Source organism: Zeus faber, assembly GCF_960531495.2.
Source record: "Zeus faber genome assembly, chromosome: 4".
Lineage (NCBI taxonomy): Eukaryota > Metazoa > Chordata > Actinopteri > Zeiformes > Zeidae > Zeus > Zeus faber.
In genome coordinates, this window is record NC_137191.1 from 11,876,148 (window position 1) to 11,895,712 (window position 19,565).

Below are 19,565 nucleotides of genomic sequence, written 5' to 3' on the forward strand. Positions count from 1 at the left end.
TGTTGTTTAGTCTTGAGGTGACGGCGCAGTTTACATGGCTTCAAAGCTTTGTATGGTAAAATCTCCAAGCACACCACAGCACAGGTTCGTCTTTCATGGCTATCCAAAAATACCCCATTGATAAATATTCAGCGCTATACTGTCTCCGAACCTTTCTTTTTTTGTTTGACAGGCGGTACTGTCCAACCCGGGACTTCGCTTGTGGATGAAGAGCCAATGGCTTCTTTCCTTTTCAGTGTGCCTGACGCTAGCCAACCATCCATCACCTCAAGTTCAAAAATGTACAGATGCACGTTGATCGTGGTCCAGCTTGGATGTAGAACGCCCTAACATAAGTTCCTATCAGTGATGATGCATTTTTGAAGGTTTTAAAGAAAAAATACCATGAAATGATTTTTTTTTTCTGTTACGTTTTTTTTAATTTCATATTTATTTATCTTTTCAATAAAATCTGTGTTTTGTCCATAATTTGGCGGCCCACTTGCAATACCCACGCGGCCCACCAGTGGGCTGCGGCCCATAGGTTGGGAATTGCTGGGGTACTGTATTGCATAGGGTACTTTCATATCATGGAGCATGGGAAGAGCTCCAAATGGATAATTTATGAATTATATATACTTCACTACTACTACTTCAGTACATTTTATTAGGAATGTAACAAATATTAATATGAGTTCTGGCAATTTCCCACAACCGCATATCAAGTTACCCCAAGTGGGGTTGTGACCCCAAGGTTGAGAATCTTAGAGAGTCTGGTTTACACATTTATTTCAGTCTATTCCTCAGCAGAGCCTTTCGCATTTCTGTTTTTTCATACTGTGGGCCTTAAATATTATTCTTATAATCACCCCATAACTGTAAATAACGTGAAAAATATTTTTTAAAGAAGATATGTTTATTGAACATACATCCATCTTGGCTGTTGTAATAAATGGCTTATGAACAGTACATTCAAATGATATATGTGCACTACCACCTTACACAATATGGTGACAGAGCAAAACTACCTTTGGCAAGATGGGTGGCATTTGTCTACATTTCTCAAATGCTTCATGTACTCTTCACATATTTACTGACAGAATAAGTCATACAAGGGTTTTTTTTCCGAAACAGATTAGCTGATAATGGAAAAAAACCCCAAAAAAACCCTTCTAGATAGACAAAGCTATTTATTGCACAAATTATGTGCAAACAAACTTGTAGAATTCCCATTTGGATCAAAAACATGTCACAGAACGTCATGAATACAATAAAAAGTGGTTTCCATCTCTTATATAATTTGAATAATCACCAAGGGATTTAACTGATTCGCATTACAACTAATCGCAAGGAGGAACCATCAACTGGTCAAACATTTTAGGGTTGTATGCACTAAGAGGTAAACATTAAAAAGGCATTCAGTGCACTGGGCTTTGAACAAATTGTATCTACTTTCCCATAAAGGTTTCGGTGCAATTCAATTTCTCAGAATGAAGAACGACCAGCAACTAGAAAATCTGACAATATAAAAGGCTCTGTTCGAAACAAAATGCCTGTTGCCTTTTTCAAACCGGAAAAAACGTCTTAACTATAGATTGTTATCAAAGTTGTGATTGTGCTGAAACATACCATAAGAATCTTAAAAATGTGCTACTGGTAAATCCTTAATAATGTGCTATATGAGCAGCCCCAAATGATCCCAAACTATGATGAACTCCAAATTCTGAAGTTGAAATTCACAGTTGGAACTTGGAGTTAAGACATTTAAGTCAAATTTAAGTCAAGTACTGACTTGTACACTTTTCAGGTGCTGTGAAAAATCAGCAGAATGTATAGCGTTCATCGTAGGCAATTCACAGACAACCACATAGTCCTGAAGATATGTATAATAACTGCAAAACACGACCAAGAAAGCCAGTCCACTACAAATGAATGGCTTGAGTCACAGCGACAAAGAAGAGCAAGTTTGTCTTTCTCCTCAAAACAAATGCTTTGTCCTAAAGAGGAATTGCTTGACACAGATAACTGTTAATGCACTTAATCCCTCTATCACCAACTGGGTAAATAGAGCAGCAAAAACACAAGACAAAAACAAGGCTGTGTGGTTTTTAAAAATCACTGAAAAAGCACTTTCAAAGCACAAGTCTAACTGGTGTGCCTGTATCGTATCAAATTGCATAAACACTCTGGTGATTACACATTGCACTCGTCCAGTGTGTTCCCGCTCTGTGTCGTTTCTGCGTGCCGTAGCGTCCGACGGCAGTTTGTTGTTTTGCTGCACACAACCAGCGAGGAGCCGATTGACAGCACTGTCAGCAGTCCCTTCTCGCCGTGCCGGCGAGAATGACAACGAGCCCAAGGAGAGGGCGTGGGTGCAGAACGATCAGTTCTGGGCATAATGGAGCCTAGACACACAACACACAGTTTAAGGCCACCAGTTTCAGCCAGGGGGCAGGTTACAGTGAGACTCCGCCTCCAGCTCGTAACAGCCCCCGCGCCCGGAATATCTAGATACACAAATTCAAAGAAGAACTAATTTTGAAAGCACTTAGTTATCCCGCTCGCACAAAATGTACTCCCCCTTTCTTTGGGTTCCGTCCTGCTCAAGCGACCTCTCGTTCCCTCCATGGGGGGTGTGTTCCGCTCCGCTCCACTCCACCTCAGCCCTCGGGTTCGGTGCCGCTGCCGCTTCCGCTGTGCGGCCCCTCCTGCTCGTTGATGGTGTGGAGGAGGAGACACACCGGCGAGGCGCTGCTGGTCAGCGGAGCGGTCAGAGGCTCGTCTGCCAGCTCGCCACTGTGCTGCCCCTCCGGCCCCCCCAGCGTTTCCTTCTCCTCGTCGCCGAGCTGCGCACGGGGACCACAACTGTCGCAGAAGTCGGCGCCCTCCTCGCAGCCCAGCAGGCTCTCCAGCTCTCTTAGCTCCTTGCCCTCCTCAAGGGCCCCTGCTCCGCTACAGCCGCCGTTCCCCCGCGGTCCGCACACACACACCTCGATCCCAGAGTCCCCCGTGAAGCGTCTCCTTCTGCCGCCAGGGAGACGCTCCTTGTCCTCGGCAGAGAGCTCAGAGCCCCCCAGGTCTTTCAGCAGAGGGTCCTTGCAGGAATCATCCCCGTTGTCGTCGCCACCGCCGCCGCCACCGCCGCCACCTCCGTCCCTTTTCTCCAAACTGCCTCGCCCCTCCCTCGCGAGCCCGTCCTGGAGCGTATCTAACCGTGTGATCGTGCCCGGCTTCTGTGCCGTGTGCAGGGGCTTGTTTTCCAGCTTGGGCCTAAAGCCTCTGGAGCTGAGGTCCAACTCCTCCAGGCTGGGTCTGGAGCACAGTGTGTTGGAGACCGGGGGGACTGGAGTGGACTGGATGGCCGGGCAACGGCCCTCTTGTTGCTCACTGGAAAGGGGGCTAGAGTCCGGTGAGGTGGGGACAGTGTGTAAGGCACTATAGGGAGGGGGAGGAGTAGGGGGCCTGTTGACCACTTCTTCATAGTCAGGCAGGAGGTAGTTTGGAAGAAACCCTGGAAGGGAGAGAAAGGGAAACAACTTCAATAATGTTGGTCTACTGACAGGCTTTTTGTATCAGTAAATTTAGCACAACTTAACATGATAATAATAAATAATAATATATACATGATAATAATAAATCCAGGCTTTTCTAAACTCTGAAAACAATACTGTGCCACAATGAAAATCACCAGGTCAAATAACAAACACAGTTTTAACCAAAGGGGAATGGGGGGTGGGGTCACAGTTGAGAGAATATGCAGAGCTATGCAAGATGATTTTGCAACTTTGGCACAACATCAGGAACGCAACGCTGTTCGCTCTCTCGAATCTAGGGCATGTAAACAGGTTCTAATGCTCAATGGAACCAGGTTGCTGCCGCTCGACACAACCCAAGTATATCTGAGGCAGAACCTCCCTCCACAAAAGGACAACAAATACAACACGACTTAGCACGACTCAACTCAGAAATGCTTCCCGGTAAAACATAACAGGCCGCATCAGATAAAACTTAAAAACTTAAATTGATAAACTTGTTCAGTTGTCAATGACCTTATAAATATTAAAATCTCAAATAGAAATGACGCCAACTGAAACACAGACGATCCTCATGTCTGGACCCGGAGATGTAATTGGAACAATGCGGTGGCTCCAGGCATGGGCTTACTGAAGTAGAAGGGCACAGAGGTGTAGTTGTGTGCCTCCCGATAAGCGATGAGGTTAATCTCGTGCTGGCGCTGCTGTTGCTGGAGCCGGTGTTTGGTGCGGCGATGATGGCAAATGCAACAGCAGCTCAGGATAACGATGACGGCCCACACCAACCAGAACCCTGCGGTGGAGAGGAAAGGACACGGGCTGGAATGGTGGCGTTGCTCCTCGCAAGCAATTTGGTGATGAATAATGATTTCGGTTATTAAAAACACGACTATTGATAAAGATGGATAGGGGTATAAACTGTGGTGACTTTCTTCTGTGGAAACTCAAAAAGGAATGCAATGCAAACCCTCTTAAATGAAATTAGGTGAAAAACAGTGCTGCAGAATGAATACACACACACACACACACACACACACACACACACACACACACACACACACACACACACACACACACACACACACACACACACACACACACACACACACACACACACACACACACACACACACCATCTCTATAGTACATAGAATACTGCAAGAAGAATCATTTACTCTATTTCATACATATATATAAACTTTGGAGCAGAGATAAAATGATTTTGCATAGCAAATACTAAACCTGTGACACCTTTAGCCTGTGACATGCGGAATCCATAACATTGCCGGATGAAAAATATCCGGCCAAGGCATGGGTGGTCATTCACACATGGGCATCCTTTACGGAGAAGTTCCGTATGGAGTCGTTCTCACATTAAAAGGCTTTTACGGATACATTACGTCACGGTTTAGGGTCAGTACGTTATGTCCAGCGTAGATGCGACCGTTTGGACAATCTGTCGGCAACGGACGTACAATCTGAATCAGTTTTTGTCATTCTCGATCGGATACAGGTCAGATTTTTTTCCACGCTACCTAGGTCTGAACAGTCAAACCGGAATTCATGAGACTTTTAAGTCACTCTAGAGCAGGGGTAAATAAATAAACCTTTTTATTATCACGGACCAGACTGCAGCGCATACACAATGTTCACAGACCGGGGACACAAAAAAGATTTAATCCGCGAGCTTGAGCCGAGGTACACGGCCCCACACCGCCCGGACCCCCGCGGTGCATTTGCCTGCCGCGTTTACTTCCATACGACAGCACGCTGCGTGTGACATCTTTGTTACTTCTGCGCACACGGGTCGGTTTAGGACCGTGGCCCCTTCACACTGGAATCTGATATCGGCCACATTTAAAAAAATAATGTGAACAGCCAAACAAAAAATAAATGAACAATCTGATCCGTAGCAATAATTACAAATTGAGCCTTGCAGTGTGAATATAGCCTAAAACACACGTCGAGGATCCGAGTGGCATTTTTAAGAAGAAAAATAATAAAATTGCTGAAACGTCTCTGTGGTGACTGGACGTGCAATACTGACACATTTCATTATTCAATCCGATACGAACAATCCCCGGTGTTTGATCTGATTAAAATGTAAGCGGCAGACTGGAACCCTAGACGACAGAAAACTGAATAAACAGATGAAGAGATAGTGACCCAATCTGTCTAAATGAGAGCATGAATAATAATTCATAAATTGGATCATCATCTGAACAATTACGTTTGAGGTGATGTTGTACAAACACACAAAAGGTATGAAATGCAATAAAAATATAAATAAAAATGTGTATTCCAGTGCCATCATGCAGCTCTTCCATGTGCAGTCCAGCACTAGGAGTTGTTGTTCTCTACTGCTGAAGTGACAGGTATAACACACAGACACAGAGGGATGACGAGCACTTACACCATAGTTCATAGTAGTTGCAGCACTTGGACTCTCCACAGCAGTGGCCGGACTCGCAGACGTAGCTGTGGTTGTTCAGCCCCTCGCAGTGCAGTAGGTTCTGTAGTGCAGGAAACATGTGGAATTGCCAAAAAGAAATGTAAACATTCAGGAGTACAATCAGAGCAAGCTACCTAAATGTCACCTTCCCACCACGAGCTTACACTGTGTCTGATGTAGGTATGTTGAAAAACTGAAATTGAATTCATTGATTTCTCCTCATAATCCTGGATGGGGAAAAAAAGTGTAATTTTTCATTTCTTTTTTTAAGATAGATATATCATATCAGATATATTTCTAAAAGGTAAGCAGATACATTTTCATTTAAAACAGTATGTCATGTTTTATTATTTCAAGAATAATAAAAGGAAAATTGGTATTCAGAGTATTGTTTGGGAGTCAAGGTACCGCGATTGAGCCTTTTTGAAGGATATCCAGCCCAAAATGTAACACTTGGTCCTTTAAAATTGTGCTGTTGATGGCAAATTAGTTTTCAATTTTACGAGTTAGTTTCTTAAACCTACTTTACATCTTGTTTAATTTTGGCGTAACAATAGCTATACGCAAAGCTGTCAGCTAAAATGCAGAGGCCATACTATTTTTTACTAAAGCCAATATTCATATTATTGCAATTTCAGATGTCTTGAAAAACGGATGCTGATTCAATTCACCAGATACAATACTGCATTACAACGTTGAGAAAACAACCCAGTCCACTGGGGCTTCGACACAAAACAATAAATCACAACTTTTCTGACTCTCCTTGTGAAATAAATATAGATATGGTTACTCTGAGAATGAATACAGTAATGAAAGTGATTCTTAACCGTATGGAGCTATATGATACACCCCTACAATCATTACGGCAAATCCTCACTTTTTAATACAAACACTGAACTTCATTCAGTAAAAAAGTCCAAATTCTAAAACCATGTTTTGCTTATACGCGAATCCAAAAAATTTCACAGCAATAATAAATTAATCAAAAAAGGTCAGAAGTTGTTTGCGGGTTTCACTGTGAACTAATCGAACACACATACAGATACCCACGACTTATCAAACAAAAAAATGAAACCACTCAATTCCACCAATCTATAAGGGCGTTTAGTTGGGTTATAATTCACACCTGATTAAAGAACCTGATAGAGAAAGATAATTGCCTATTGACTTTTCAAGGTACTGCCCGAGGCTTGTTTTCTCCCAAATTAGATTCATGATTAACCAGCAGAGTTGCAAGAAGCTCCAGGCTTTGATTGGATAGATTACCAGCGCTGGTCCCAGACTGAGCGGCATGATGATCTAGGCTCCACAAATCCTTCTACCTCATTATCCCACAAGAGGAAAACAAGTTAATGTCAGCGTCCTCCGCCTTTCCCCCTCTCGCTCTTTATGCTTTAGCCCCCATCTCTCTCTCTCTCCCTCTCTCTCTCCCTCTCTCTCCCTCTCTCCCTCCCTCCCTCTCCCTCTCCCTCTCTCTCTCTCTCTCTCTCTCTCTCCCTCCCTCCCTCCCTCTCCCTCTCCGAGGCTGACGGGAACACGCAATCGCTCTACTGCAACTCTCGAGCAGCAGCGGAGTGAGCGTTTCGCTGAGGTGCGGCCAGATAATAAGGCTCTGCCTCTGTATACAAAACGAGGCTTTGTGTGCACGACTAAGAGAGAGCGGGAGGGAGGGAGGGAGAGAGGGTGGAGGGGAGGGAGAGAGAGAGAGATCAGAAATGTCTCCCGCTAAAGATAAGATACGAACACTCATCTTCTGCTCATTACTCTCGACCACCATGGCAGACTTGAGCCCATTGGAATGAGGTGCAGAGGACAACACGCTACTTTAATCCTTAACAACGTACTTTCTTCAGCAGTTTTTCCAACATAAAGCATTTCATAGCTGGGTGTCCTCTAATAATAAAATATATAATGAAAAAGTAATATCCTAGTCAAATACACCTATTCAAGATCACCTTGTTTCCCCCCAAAAAAAGCAATCGGGGAAATTTACCGCATGCCCTCACAAAGAAAAAAAAAAAAAAAACCCACTTTGTCCTCGACCTCAAGGTGAACTGAGATGGGTCTGAAAGTCTTCCACAAATCAGGTCATAAACAGACAGTGGCGGAGCGAGGAGTCTGACTGGATTCCTCTGTCTTCACCCCCAACAGGCGGCGGTTGAACAATGCGCCTCTCATGCCACCGCGGCAGATTAACTAAAAGGTAGATTTTGTTACTTGGCCGAGAAATGGCTGAAAATTTGAAAAAAAGCCACTCGCATAATGAGAAGCTGCTGAAACGGGCAGATAGCGAGAAGTTCAATATGGCATAGAGTGTTCCTCGGGGTGACTACGTATCTAAAGGTCTGCTGGATTCCAGAAGTGGGCTGATTCACGAAACAGAAACGACCCCGGCAGAGGTTGTTTGGGGCCGTTAAACGATAGGTTTCGCTATTTTTACTGTTATTAAAACGTTGGTTCCCGTTTTTCGAGAGGGCGATTTAACCCCATTGAACTTCACTTAAGCGCAGCGAGAAGCCAACAGCAGAGCATTCAGCGAGGCTCCGCGCTATAAAAACCTATAAATGATGGGAACCAACGTTTTAATAAGGCCCGGGTTGAAAACTAGAAAACCCGTCCTTTAGGCTTCAATGCCGGAGCTCAGCTAATACAGCCAAGTGCAAACGTCTTGGTCCCAAAGTGACTTTAAAAAAAGAGATTTATACGTCTATTCTCGAAGAGGCAATAAAATGTTCTCCGCAGTTATCAAGGTCACAGTCGGTAGAGACAGTACGGAACAAAACACTCCAGGCACAATTGCAGTGACCATTAATCAAACGCATTCCACAAAATGTCTTAGGTTTCAAAAGAAAAAAAATAAAAGAAAAAAAATAATAAAAAAAACTGCACCAGACATTTCGCTGAGCTGCCAAACTGCTCCGAATCTCGCCGGCGTGTCTGAGAAGTGCATGATATATCACTTTCAAATTCATGAGGCCTGACTGAAACAATACAAATTACAACCTCGAGACCTTTTCCAACTCGGTTCGCCCCCCTATAAATTTAGGCCCATACGTCTAGAAAACGCATCTTGGAAACAGGACAGCCATGAGGGGGACGTTGTGCTTCGGGGACGGTAAAGCGCTCGGCACACAACAACAGCGATCTCTCTTTACAATCCGCCGAAACGGACAGCGAACCAGGTCCATTGCGGACTCATGGTTGTTGTTTTTGTTCCCCCAATCCCGACAGACTTTAATAACATAATGTTTCTCAGCGTGTCAAACTGGAAGAACGCTTTTAGTCGCTAATCGTTTCCCTGGGCCCAAATAAAAACTTCAGGTGAGCTGCCTTTCTGGAAAAAAAGGAAATGTAACGATCACACGGTCTACACGGGTAATAAAAAATGACGACTAAATCAAATGGGCCCAAACCCGCGTGACTTTACATCCGTCCGTCCGCGCAGTTTTAAACTGTTTTTAATTCACTTCAGCAAACTTGTGCTGCCAGTATTTACAGATGTGTCCGTGTTGAAATCAAGCCTAAACTCTAGTTGCCGTAGGCCTTGAATCTAGATCTGCTTTCTATAAATATTTCCACCTCTTCAGCCGCTTTAAAAGTGCTGAGTGATGAAATAAAAGTGTTCTTGCGAAACAATCCTCTGACCACATCCGTTACGGAGCTGAGGGTAAGCTGGTAATAGCCAGTTTGTGACAGGTAAAGATAATTACAGCAAACAATAAATAGGAAATGCCGCAGCTGTGCAGTTTATATTTAAATTTTACATCTGGAGAGGGAGCCTTAACGCCGCCTTCAGTCTATGTCACAGTCGGGACAACAGGCACGGATGTCTGCCTGTGCATCTCATTTCTGTCAATAATTAAGTCCATAAATAAAAAGTTGCACCAAGCGAGGGGCATTGCTGCAGCAAACTTCTAGTATCACATCTTGTGGTAGGTTGGATAACACAGCATGTTCATAACTTTCCCTTTGTGTGTGGCTAATCAGCATCGGAACGCTCGGTCACCACGACTTTGTTAGTTAGTCAACGTTTTTAGAGTACTATGATCGTAACAGCAGATTTAGATCAGTGTTTCTCAAATGGTGGGTCGCGATCCAAAACTTGGTCGTGGGTCCATTTCGAGTGGACCATGGGCAACTGACTGTGCGTCAAAGTCGTGCAAAGCAATGGCAAAACAATTCAGTGGTTTAGCTGTTATTAACTGCGTATTGTTAGCCTATTTGGATTTTATTGCCGGCTAGATCAAACAGTATTTCGGAAACACAGGCAATTAATTAGTTGCTATTGTTTCAATGGCTTTTTTTTTTGGGGGGGGGGGTCTTAGGGTCTTAGTTTGTTTTTTTGTTTTATTTAACTTAATTATTGAATTGATGTGAATTTCTGGACTATTCATTTTGAATGAGAACATTCTTTAAATTATAATTGAGTCGTGGCTTAATGACTACTGACAAATCTGGAACCTGTTGAGAACAACTACTTTAGATGAACTCAAAAAAATCCTTGAGAAGACCTTTAGACCTTAGCTGCTGATGCATGTGGACCCTGTACAGCAAGATTATTTTCGAGAAATGTACGACCTCAGCAAGCCTATATGTGGATACTATCCAGTGGTAACAACACATATACTTATATTTTTATGCAAGCATGGTGAAAGAGCAGAAATAAAAAAATATTATATTTTTGGATGACGACACAGACATCGTTCAATACATTATCGTTAAAAAAAAAAAAAAAAAAAAAAAAACAACAACTGTACAATCAGAAATCCAGTAAAATGCATCTACAGTATAAACTTTAGATATACTCCATTTTTCACTGGCATCTTTTGTTGGTTAATACTGAAAGCCCCATTTAAAAAAACATTTGAATCAACAAAGCTTTTATTTTTATGAAGGATAAAGTTTGCTAACTTGAAAAAAAACTCCAGGAACTGCACTTCGATGCAAAAGGACAGTTTTACAAATGCTGAATTTTGTAAAGCACTTATTAGAGAAGCCATTGTGAAAATCTGGTCCATTTTATATTTTAATCCATCAGCTTCATATCCAGATTGGCTAATTTACTACAAAACATCTAGCAACCACTTGGCTCTTTACATTAGCTTTTACATTGGCTACTTCACCATATTTTCAAAGCATTTTTCTGCTGTGTACAATGTAGATGTCATAAGCAGTTAATCAAAGGATACATTTAAATGTGTCTCTGAAAATAATCTAACACTTGTCCGTAGTCAGCTCATATTATAGATTCAAGAGGTATATTTGTCACATACATATACACCTACAAATGTTCATACATAATAAGTATAGCTGAGAGAACTATAACCACTTATTTCCATTATATAAATATATTATAAATAGGCTCATCAAAAAAAGGTGTCAGAAATTGTGCATTTGAATAGCTCTCGGCTAAATACCAATGTTTGAACTTCCTAGTGATTACTTTGCGGATGTACAACTCAAACTGAAGTTTTTACAATGATTGCCATGGTCTTGAATGTTCCAGTGGGTTGTGCAATGTATCATTTGCCAAAGCACAGAAAGGTGTGGATTTAAATAAGGTTTAATTAAGATTCCTCACTGGCAGTCATCATACTGACCAGTAGTTTATTAAAAATGTTCTATAATAATAACAATAATAATTTAGACTCTACGAGCTAAAGCCATTTCAACAATTCAGGAAACCGTCACAGGCTCCTTCACCAACTTCGAAATCCACCGAATGTACCTTATCATTAACGACACAATATATTTGTCTTCTAGATAATAGCTGGTGCATTGTAGTGCGGCAGTGCATATTATATACGTAAAATTTGATATACAGAATATTAGTTATGTCTGTGTGACTGTTGTTGAATATATGCCAACGGTTTGATAATGATTTAAAAAATGGGCCCCTTGTTTGGCAGGTCCTGTGAGCTGTTAGTTAACTGCTAACTGCTGTTGGCTACACACCTAGCAAGCCTCTGGAGCTCCGAATCCCGTTTCACACTCACACAAGTGGAAGGCGCCGCAGCCTCCCCCGTGAACCGGGTTTTATGATTCGGCTGAGTGGGTGGGTGGTGGGGGGCCGGGAGAGGACGCTATCCCGCCGGCGTGTTAGCTCGGCGCCCGCCCGACAGACTAGCAAACGTTAGCCGCTTAGTTAGCCGCGTTTCGAGCGCCTCTTACCCCTTCTTCCGTGGGCTCCGTGGGGCTGACAGAGCCCACGACGTGCAAGAACAGTCCCATGTTCAGAGCGGAGCGCCCGGCCCTCGTTCCTCCGGTGCTCGCTACGTACGGAGAGACATCGCTCGGGGTGGGTGGGGAGGGAGGGTGGGTGGAGGGGGTGGTGTCGTCCTAAAAATGTTGCCCCTAAACTCGAAATCCTCTTTCCTCGAGGAGGCTCCGCTCCGGAGCGCCCGTGTTACGCGAGCTGCTGCCCCGGTGGGTGGCTCGCTCCGCTGGGTGTGGCGTGGACCCTTCCGCCGGGTCGCCGCGCGGCAACGTGACGCGCTCTCCGCCGCGCACATTGGCGGAGATTTGCGGACCGGGCGCCGATTGGTCCGCGGCGCAGACCCGGAAGCAGCACGGCCAATCACACGTCAGTGCGCCTCCAGCGTAAAGGACGAGCCGCGCGTCTAAATCACCTTCGCCTTTCTCTTGTTTTATGTCAACATAATGCGCTGACAGGATCAAAATATGCTCGGCCAGTCTGTTGGACAGTCTGTGTGGTGTTATTTTTTTTTTTAGGTCTGTCGAATATCGCCAATTTGCCTATTTTTAAGTTTATTTTTGGGTTCTCTTATAACTTTATCATTATTGCTCATTGCTTTGATGTGTGCTGCTTCAACACCGGAATTTCCTTTCGGGGATGAATGAAATACTGACCTTACAATCTATCATAGTAATTGATATATTGTTTCTCGTGGATGACGTATCAATGTATCAATGTTCTTTGAAAAAGAGGTAAAAAAAACTGAGACTATCTGTGAATACCTTTAAAACTGTAAAGAAAGTCAGAATCATTAAAATTGCATTCCTATGAGAACTGCATTTTGATTTCTCAATGACAGTAAAATGAATTTAGTAATATGAAAGAGGGACATGTATCAAAGGTCATCGAGCTACATTCATCCACACATTTGACCTTCTGGTGTGATCTTCACAGGACTATCATTAAAAAGTATTGCTACACTATGATCAACATACTATCAATAAATGAAAACAATACTAATAGTACTAATAACACAAGTATTGAAAGTACATATAAATTGCACTTGACCTACTTGATCTTGACCTTAAAGTTGTGACGTACAATGTAAACTTCAAAATGGTGCGTGAGGAAGAAAACAAAATAAATGAAAACAAGTTTATTTGTATGGTCGTTGATAAGTTAGTCTCAAAGCCTCAAAACTACAAACCCACATTGAACAACAGTTTGATGGCACCCCTTATATGCAGTTTAGTTGGCTAATCAATATAATTAGCATCATAAGTAGTGTTTAATATTATCACAATCCTGATTAAAATGTAGAACGCGTCTGAATTAAAATGATATCTGCACATTTAGAATTTTCTAGATTGATGTCGACCACTAACTTATGAACTAATGAATTTTCCAAGTCTGGAATGATGTAATAACTTTTTTTTTAACCTGTGCTGTCAGCATGCTGGGCATACAACATGCTGGGCATACAACACAGAGTATTTGTACCATTGCATCTAGGACAGAGTTAGTCTGCAAGTGGAGTTCAACTTCTCAACCTGCAATGCAGCTCTTTATTAATTCTTAAATCATCAAGAACTGCTACAATAACTGTCCTGTGGACAACCTGTAGAATGACAAGAGCACAGTTTTTGGTTATACATCACCACAAACAACCCCCCTCTTTGGAGAACTATTTATCATGTTTGGGTCTATAAACAACTGATCACTACTCCAAGAGGGAGAGAATCACCACAGGTGAGCATTACCCAGTCCCAGGGAGCACGAGGAGACCGCCGCACCCCAGGGGCGCACACATACAACCAACCCCCAGGATGTCACCAACTTTGATGTCGCAATATAAAAACAGTTTGGTCATCAGCCTTAATTGTAGCACTATCCCTACTATTCCTTATCAAAAATAAGACAAGGTATATTGTTTGGCTCAAAATGATCGACAATAAATTACCAGTCTCTTTCATGAGGTTCCCTGAATGGTATGCCCAAAAGGCTAAAAATGTCCTTTTCTGCAGAAGTGGGAATTGGAATTCCACTATATACCTTCACACTACCTTGACGCAACACATCTTTGTTTAGCGAATGCTCTGATAGGCTCATGTTTTTCGATATTGCCAGGGCCCTCATAGAGCGGTTAAAGTGTGCCGAGCCGGTGAAATACATGAGAGAGCTGGCAAACTCGTTATAGGGAACAACAATAATGTCGAGCCTGCGATGGCGGCGGCCGGGTCCTGGTAAGCGGCACACGCCCATGTACTTCTTCTGCTCGCCATTCTCTTCATGACTCACCAGGTCGTCCGTCAAGAAACCTGTGAAAAACAGGGGAACCGCATATTCGTCTCGGCTTGTGTCATATGAGGTTAAGTACATTTGAAGAAGGAAGGGAAGTATCGTCAGTGCTTTGAGAAGGACATGTCTTACCACTTTGATGTAGGCTCTGCAATATTTTACTGAAGACCCCCTTGTGGGACTTGCCGTCAGGGTGAGAGATGAGGACGTCGACATCTCCACATGTTGCCTTTCCCCGACGATAGGAGCCACATACCACAGCCAGCAGGTTGGGGTCCAGGGCCTGGGTCGCTTCTCTTACCTGGGCCCCCACCACAGCCCCCACCACAACCACAAACGTTTATTACATTTTTTTCCACTATAAAAGTCAGCAAGAGATTAACTTAAAAAAATAATAATAATTATGAATACAATTGATACATGTCACCACTAAAAATCACAAATGAGATTTCCTGTCTTCCTGAATGGCGGACTGCATACAATTAGAACCGTTTTTATGTTTACGTTATATGCACCCGACAGTGGGAGGTATGCTTGAGGCAGCATATATTTTAACAAACTAAAGGGAGGACACATGCTTTAGTCATCTTTATATCTGTCTTTTGTATCTGGCAGTGCTTAAGCAAAATTGAAAATCCAAGTAATACTGTATGAAAACAACATGCTTTGTACACAGCCCTCTGAGAGTTAACAGCTATCTGGTTGACTTATGGTGCCGCAAATTTCAAGAGCAAGTTTTCCCCCGTTGGGAAGCACTACATTGGAAGAACGAAGTCTGTTTTTCCAATCAGCATATAGTAAAGAGACGGCAGGCCTTAAAATCAAAACTGCCTCCTATTGCTCTCTAAACAGTGCCCCAGTTTTTTTTTTTTGTTTTTTTTTCCACAAGTGGCAGCAAGAGACAAAGGAGGGCATTTTGAAATGAGTTGACTCGCTCTTAAAACATATTTAAAATTTAACAGCAGTAAGAGAATAAGTGCAAAGACAAGTCAGTGTTTTTACAATTAAGCGTCTCAATAAGGCATACTACTTATTGTTACATTACCAGTTTTCCAATGGCAGAAGATTCTTCTCTGGGCATCCGGTCAAGAAAGTCATCATAGTGCTTGAGCCCTATTTTCTGAGTGTTGCTAAGCTTCGCCTTTTCCCGGATGTCCTCTAAAGTGCGAAATCCCTGAACAAGAAAATTTAAACAGACAGGAACGTTCAAGATTTGTAAGCCAAAGATACCGTCTTGCAGCTGTTATTTCATTACACAACCCTAGGGAATCAATGCATGATTCTCTTTCTCAGCCCCAACATAATCAGTGTATTTGTCACCTGTTGGTACCATAGCTGTGCAGTCTTGGCACCTGCACCCCAGATATTAGTGAAAAGCTCGAGAACGGGTACAGCCTCCCCAAAGTGATCTAGTTTCCGTAAGTGACCGCTTTCCATGATCTCATCAATTTTGTCGGCCATGCGCTTTCCAATGCCTGGAATCTGGCAAGCCTCCTGAAACAAACAGAAACAAATCGCAAAATGCAAAATTATAGGTATTAACATAATCAAAGGTAACCACGGGTGGCCTTTTGAAAATAAACAACCACACTTTGTGGGTAGAAATACATTTTCATATTATCCAATACACAATGCAAACTGTAAAAAAAAATAAGCACTTCAGTCACAGTGGTTATATCTGATATCTGATCTCCATAGTACCTGATATGATGTGATGGGCTTGTGGTAACTTTTTAGTGCAATGACAGCCTTGGAGTATCCCAGGGCCCTCCACCTGTCCCCTTGGTGAGTGTAGGCCTTGGTCAGCAATTCCAGTTTGTCTGTAATGTGTTTGTTGTGATTATTACTTTTGGACTCGGAGGACTGGGCACAGACCCACTTCTTTGAGAGCGGCTCCTGCTGAGCCATGTCTGGAACAAGATGAAGGCTGATGCCAGCAGTCTCCTCTATGGGGTGTTGGCCTGTGAGTAGTGCTTCCAAGTCACTCTGTGAGACCCCATCTTCGTCTTTCACATCTTCTTTGCTCGCTGAGGCCTATTTAAAAAATAAAGAACATAACAGATTACAACAAAGCTGAAATGCAAAATGTAAGAACACAAACTAGCTGAGGTACACATCAATCAATTTGTAGGATGGACTCTGCTTTTTACCATTATAAATGCTGACTTAAGAAACCAAACAATGTGATTAGATTAAAAAAAAATATATATATATATATATATATATATATATATATATATATGCACAATTTTTTTTTCCTAGACAAAAAAGTGATTTTACCATGTCTTTGGACTCCTTTTGTTTTGTAGGATCCAACAGTTGCTCCACTTCATTTTGCTTTGCATGATGGACATTGGGTAAATCTTCTTTAACTTTATGTTGTAATTTAGATTGCCTAACAGGAAAGTTCAATAAAATTGTTAGAAGATAATCCAGCCTCGGACACGACAACATTCACACTTATATAATTATTTATGGGTTTAAAAATGTATAATTGACATTAGCTACTACACTGATCAGCCACAACATTAAAGCCACTCGCCTAATATTGTGTAGCTCGCCTTCGTGCTGCCAAAACAGCTCTGACCCGTCGAGGCATGGACTCCACAAGACCTCTGAAGGTGTCCTGTGGTGTCTGGCACCATGACGTTAGCAAGCAACAGATCCTTTAAGTCCTGTAAGTTGTGAGGTGGGGCCTCCATGGATCGGGCTTGTTGTTCCAGCACATCCCACGGATGCTCCATCGGATTGATATCTGGGGAATCTAGAGCCCAAGTCAACACCTTGAACTCTTTTCCATGTTCCTCAGACCATTCTTGAACATTTTTTGCAGTGTGGCAGGGAGCATTATCCTGCTGAAAGAGGCCACTCCCATCAGGGAATACTGTTGCCATGAAGGGGTGTACTTGGTCTGCAACAATGTTTATGTAGGTGCTAAGTGTCAAAGTAACATCCACATCAATGCAAGGACCCAAGGTTTCCCAGCAGAAAATTGCCCAGACCATGGTCAATGCATCCTGGTGCCATCTCTTCCCCAGGTAAACAATGCACACACACCCGGCCATCCACATGATGAAAAAGAAAAGGGAATTCATCAGCCAACTTCTTCCATTACTTCCATTGTCCAGTTCTGATGTTCACATGCCCATTGTAGGCCCTTTCGGTGGTGGACAGGGGTCAGCATGGGCACTACGACCGTTCTGCGGCTACGCAGCCCCATACGCAGCAAGCTGTGATGCACTGTGTGTTCTGACTCCTTTCTATCATAGCAGCATTAACTTTTTCAGCAATTTGTGCTACAGTAGCTTTTCTGTGGGAGGGGCTGGACTTCACTCCCCACGTGCATCAATGAGCCTTGGGTCCCAATGACCCTGTCGCCCGTTCACCTGTTGTCCTTCCTTGGACCACTTTTGGTAGGTACTAAGCACTGCATACTGGGAACACCCCACAAGACCTGTTGTTTAGGAGATGCTCTGACCCAGTCGTCTAGCCATCACAATTTGGCCCTTGGCAAAGTGGCTCAGATCCTAATCTTTGCCACAGACGACAACTTCAAGAACTGACTGTTGGTTGCTGCCTAATATATCCAATATATTATACAGTATATATCCAACATCGTGCAATGTTATTCAATTCACCTGTCAGTGGTTTTAATGTTGTGGCTGATCGGTGAATATAGAAGTAATTTTTTTTTTCCAGTCTTGACATACACAAGTTTTATTATATTGCCAACAATATATGTGACATCTACAAGTAAGAAAACTTACAGCAACATCTTGCAGTCTGTAAACATAATAATTGTATTTACCTATCAGGGATGAGAAGGCTGTAGTCGGCCGTATCCAGTAGTTGTTTCTCAGTGATGCAAGAGCTCAACCAGTTGCATTTTACCAGATAGACTGCAGGCGGCATGCAATCCACCTTCAGCAGGCGGAGGGCACGACCACTGTCCATGTTCTCGTCCACAACCACGTGAGTGACGGCGGGGCCGAGTGAGCCCTCAGTCTTTCCTCCGTTCTGCTGGACTTGCTTTCGGAAGATTTGGCATCTGGCGTTTCCTATGCCGGCGGGAACGATGTATACTGTGGCACCCCTGAAGATATCTCCTGAAATACAAAAAGATTTGAGATGGGCATTCGTCACATGCAGTCATACGAGTATGGCGTGATGATAAAGGGGAAACTCTGAAGGCTGTCTGAAAAAAGTCAGCCCCCCTGACTCCACCCCACCCACTGACAGCCACACTAACAACAAACCTCTGTCAGAACCTGTAACTTCATCGACCGCAGATCTCTTCTTTAAAGACGGCGCGTCCTTCTCCTCTTGGGCTCTGGCTCTTTTCACCTTGGGGAAAGCTTTGACGATCCCGCGAAGAGGCTCCATTCTGGGACGAGAGAGCGGCCTGCACACCCCAACACCGGGAAGCCGTAACAACAAAGCTAACGTCAGCAAAGATGGACACCGACGAGTATTACGTAGTACTACAAGTATTGGGTCCAATCTACTCACTCGTTCGAGGAATCCGTGTTTCACTACATCTGTTGTTTTGAAACTTTCATATGTGTGTGTAGTAGAATCACTACACCGTTGAAAGCTCCATGTTTTGTTCTTCTCTTGGTCTCTACTCGACTCGTACCTAAAAAATAAAAATCGAATTAGTTGTTTTGCTTCCGGGTTAATTCCGAGATTTTCGTGTGAAATATAATTTCAAATTTTATTAACGTTTAATTTGACCCAAAAAAGCACCCAAAAACAAAACAAAAAAAAATGTCTATGTTATTTAAAAAAAATATATATATATATATACATACATATAATTGAGATGTGACTTATTTCTGAACTTTGACCCCGGTTGCTGCGGACGAACTCAAAGCTTCGGGACGTTGAAAACGGGCAACGCAGCGACCCCCGGTGGTCTGCGGGAGGTATCGCAGCCGCTTGATCTGGAGCCCGCGCGTACACGGAGCTGTTAGATTTCATAGTTTTAATCTCACATGTGCGCAATAAAATCCCAGAAGACGGCCTCGTGTTTTCATTTTGACCTCCTGATATCTGTGTTCGGTCGTCAAAGTTCTGCAATAAATGCATATATTATTACCTATGTCTG

The 19,565-nt window shown here is 43.1% G+C and overlaps 2 protein-coding genes across 2 annotated transcripts; both read right to left on the reverse strand.

Moving 5' to 3' along the window:
* Positions 1-920: 920 nt before the first annotated feature.
* On the reverse strand, positions 921-12,235 carry wbp1lb (WW domain binding protein 1-like b). The gene is made up of 4 exons (XM_079999926.1): positions 12,136-12,235; positions 5,926-6,025; positions 4,144-4,305; positions 921-3,490 (listed from the first exon to the last, which is right to left on the reverse strand). The coding sequence occupies exons 1-4, from the start codon at positions 12,193-12,195 to the stop codon at positions 2,640-2,642; spliced, it is 1,173 nt and encodes a 390-aa protein (XP_079856052.1). The 5' UTR covers positions 12,196-12,235; the 3' UTR covers positions 921-2,639.
* A 1,066-nt stretch (positions 12,236-13,301) lies between these two features.
* On the reverse strand, positions 13,302-19,100 carry poll (polymerase (DNA directed), lambda). The gene is made up of 9 exons (XM_079999692.1): positions 18,968-19,100; positions 18,715-18,860; positions 18,267-18,564; positions 16,739-16,853; positions 16,160-16,492; positions 15,779-15,952; positions 15,504-15,632; positions 14,591-14,759; positions 13,302-14,478 (listed from the first exon to the last, which is right to left on the reverse strand). Exons 2-9 carry the CDS (start codon positions 18,839-18,841, stop codon positions 14,117-14,119), a joined length of 1,707 nt encoding a protein of 568 aa, XP_079855818.1. The 5' UTR covers positions 18,842-18,860; positions 18,968-19,100; the 3' UTR covers positions 13,302-14,116.
* Between the last annotated feature and the right edge of the window lie 465 nt (positions 19,101-19,565).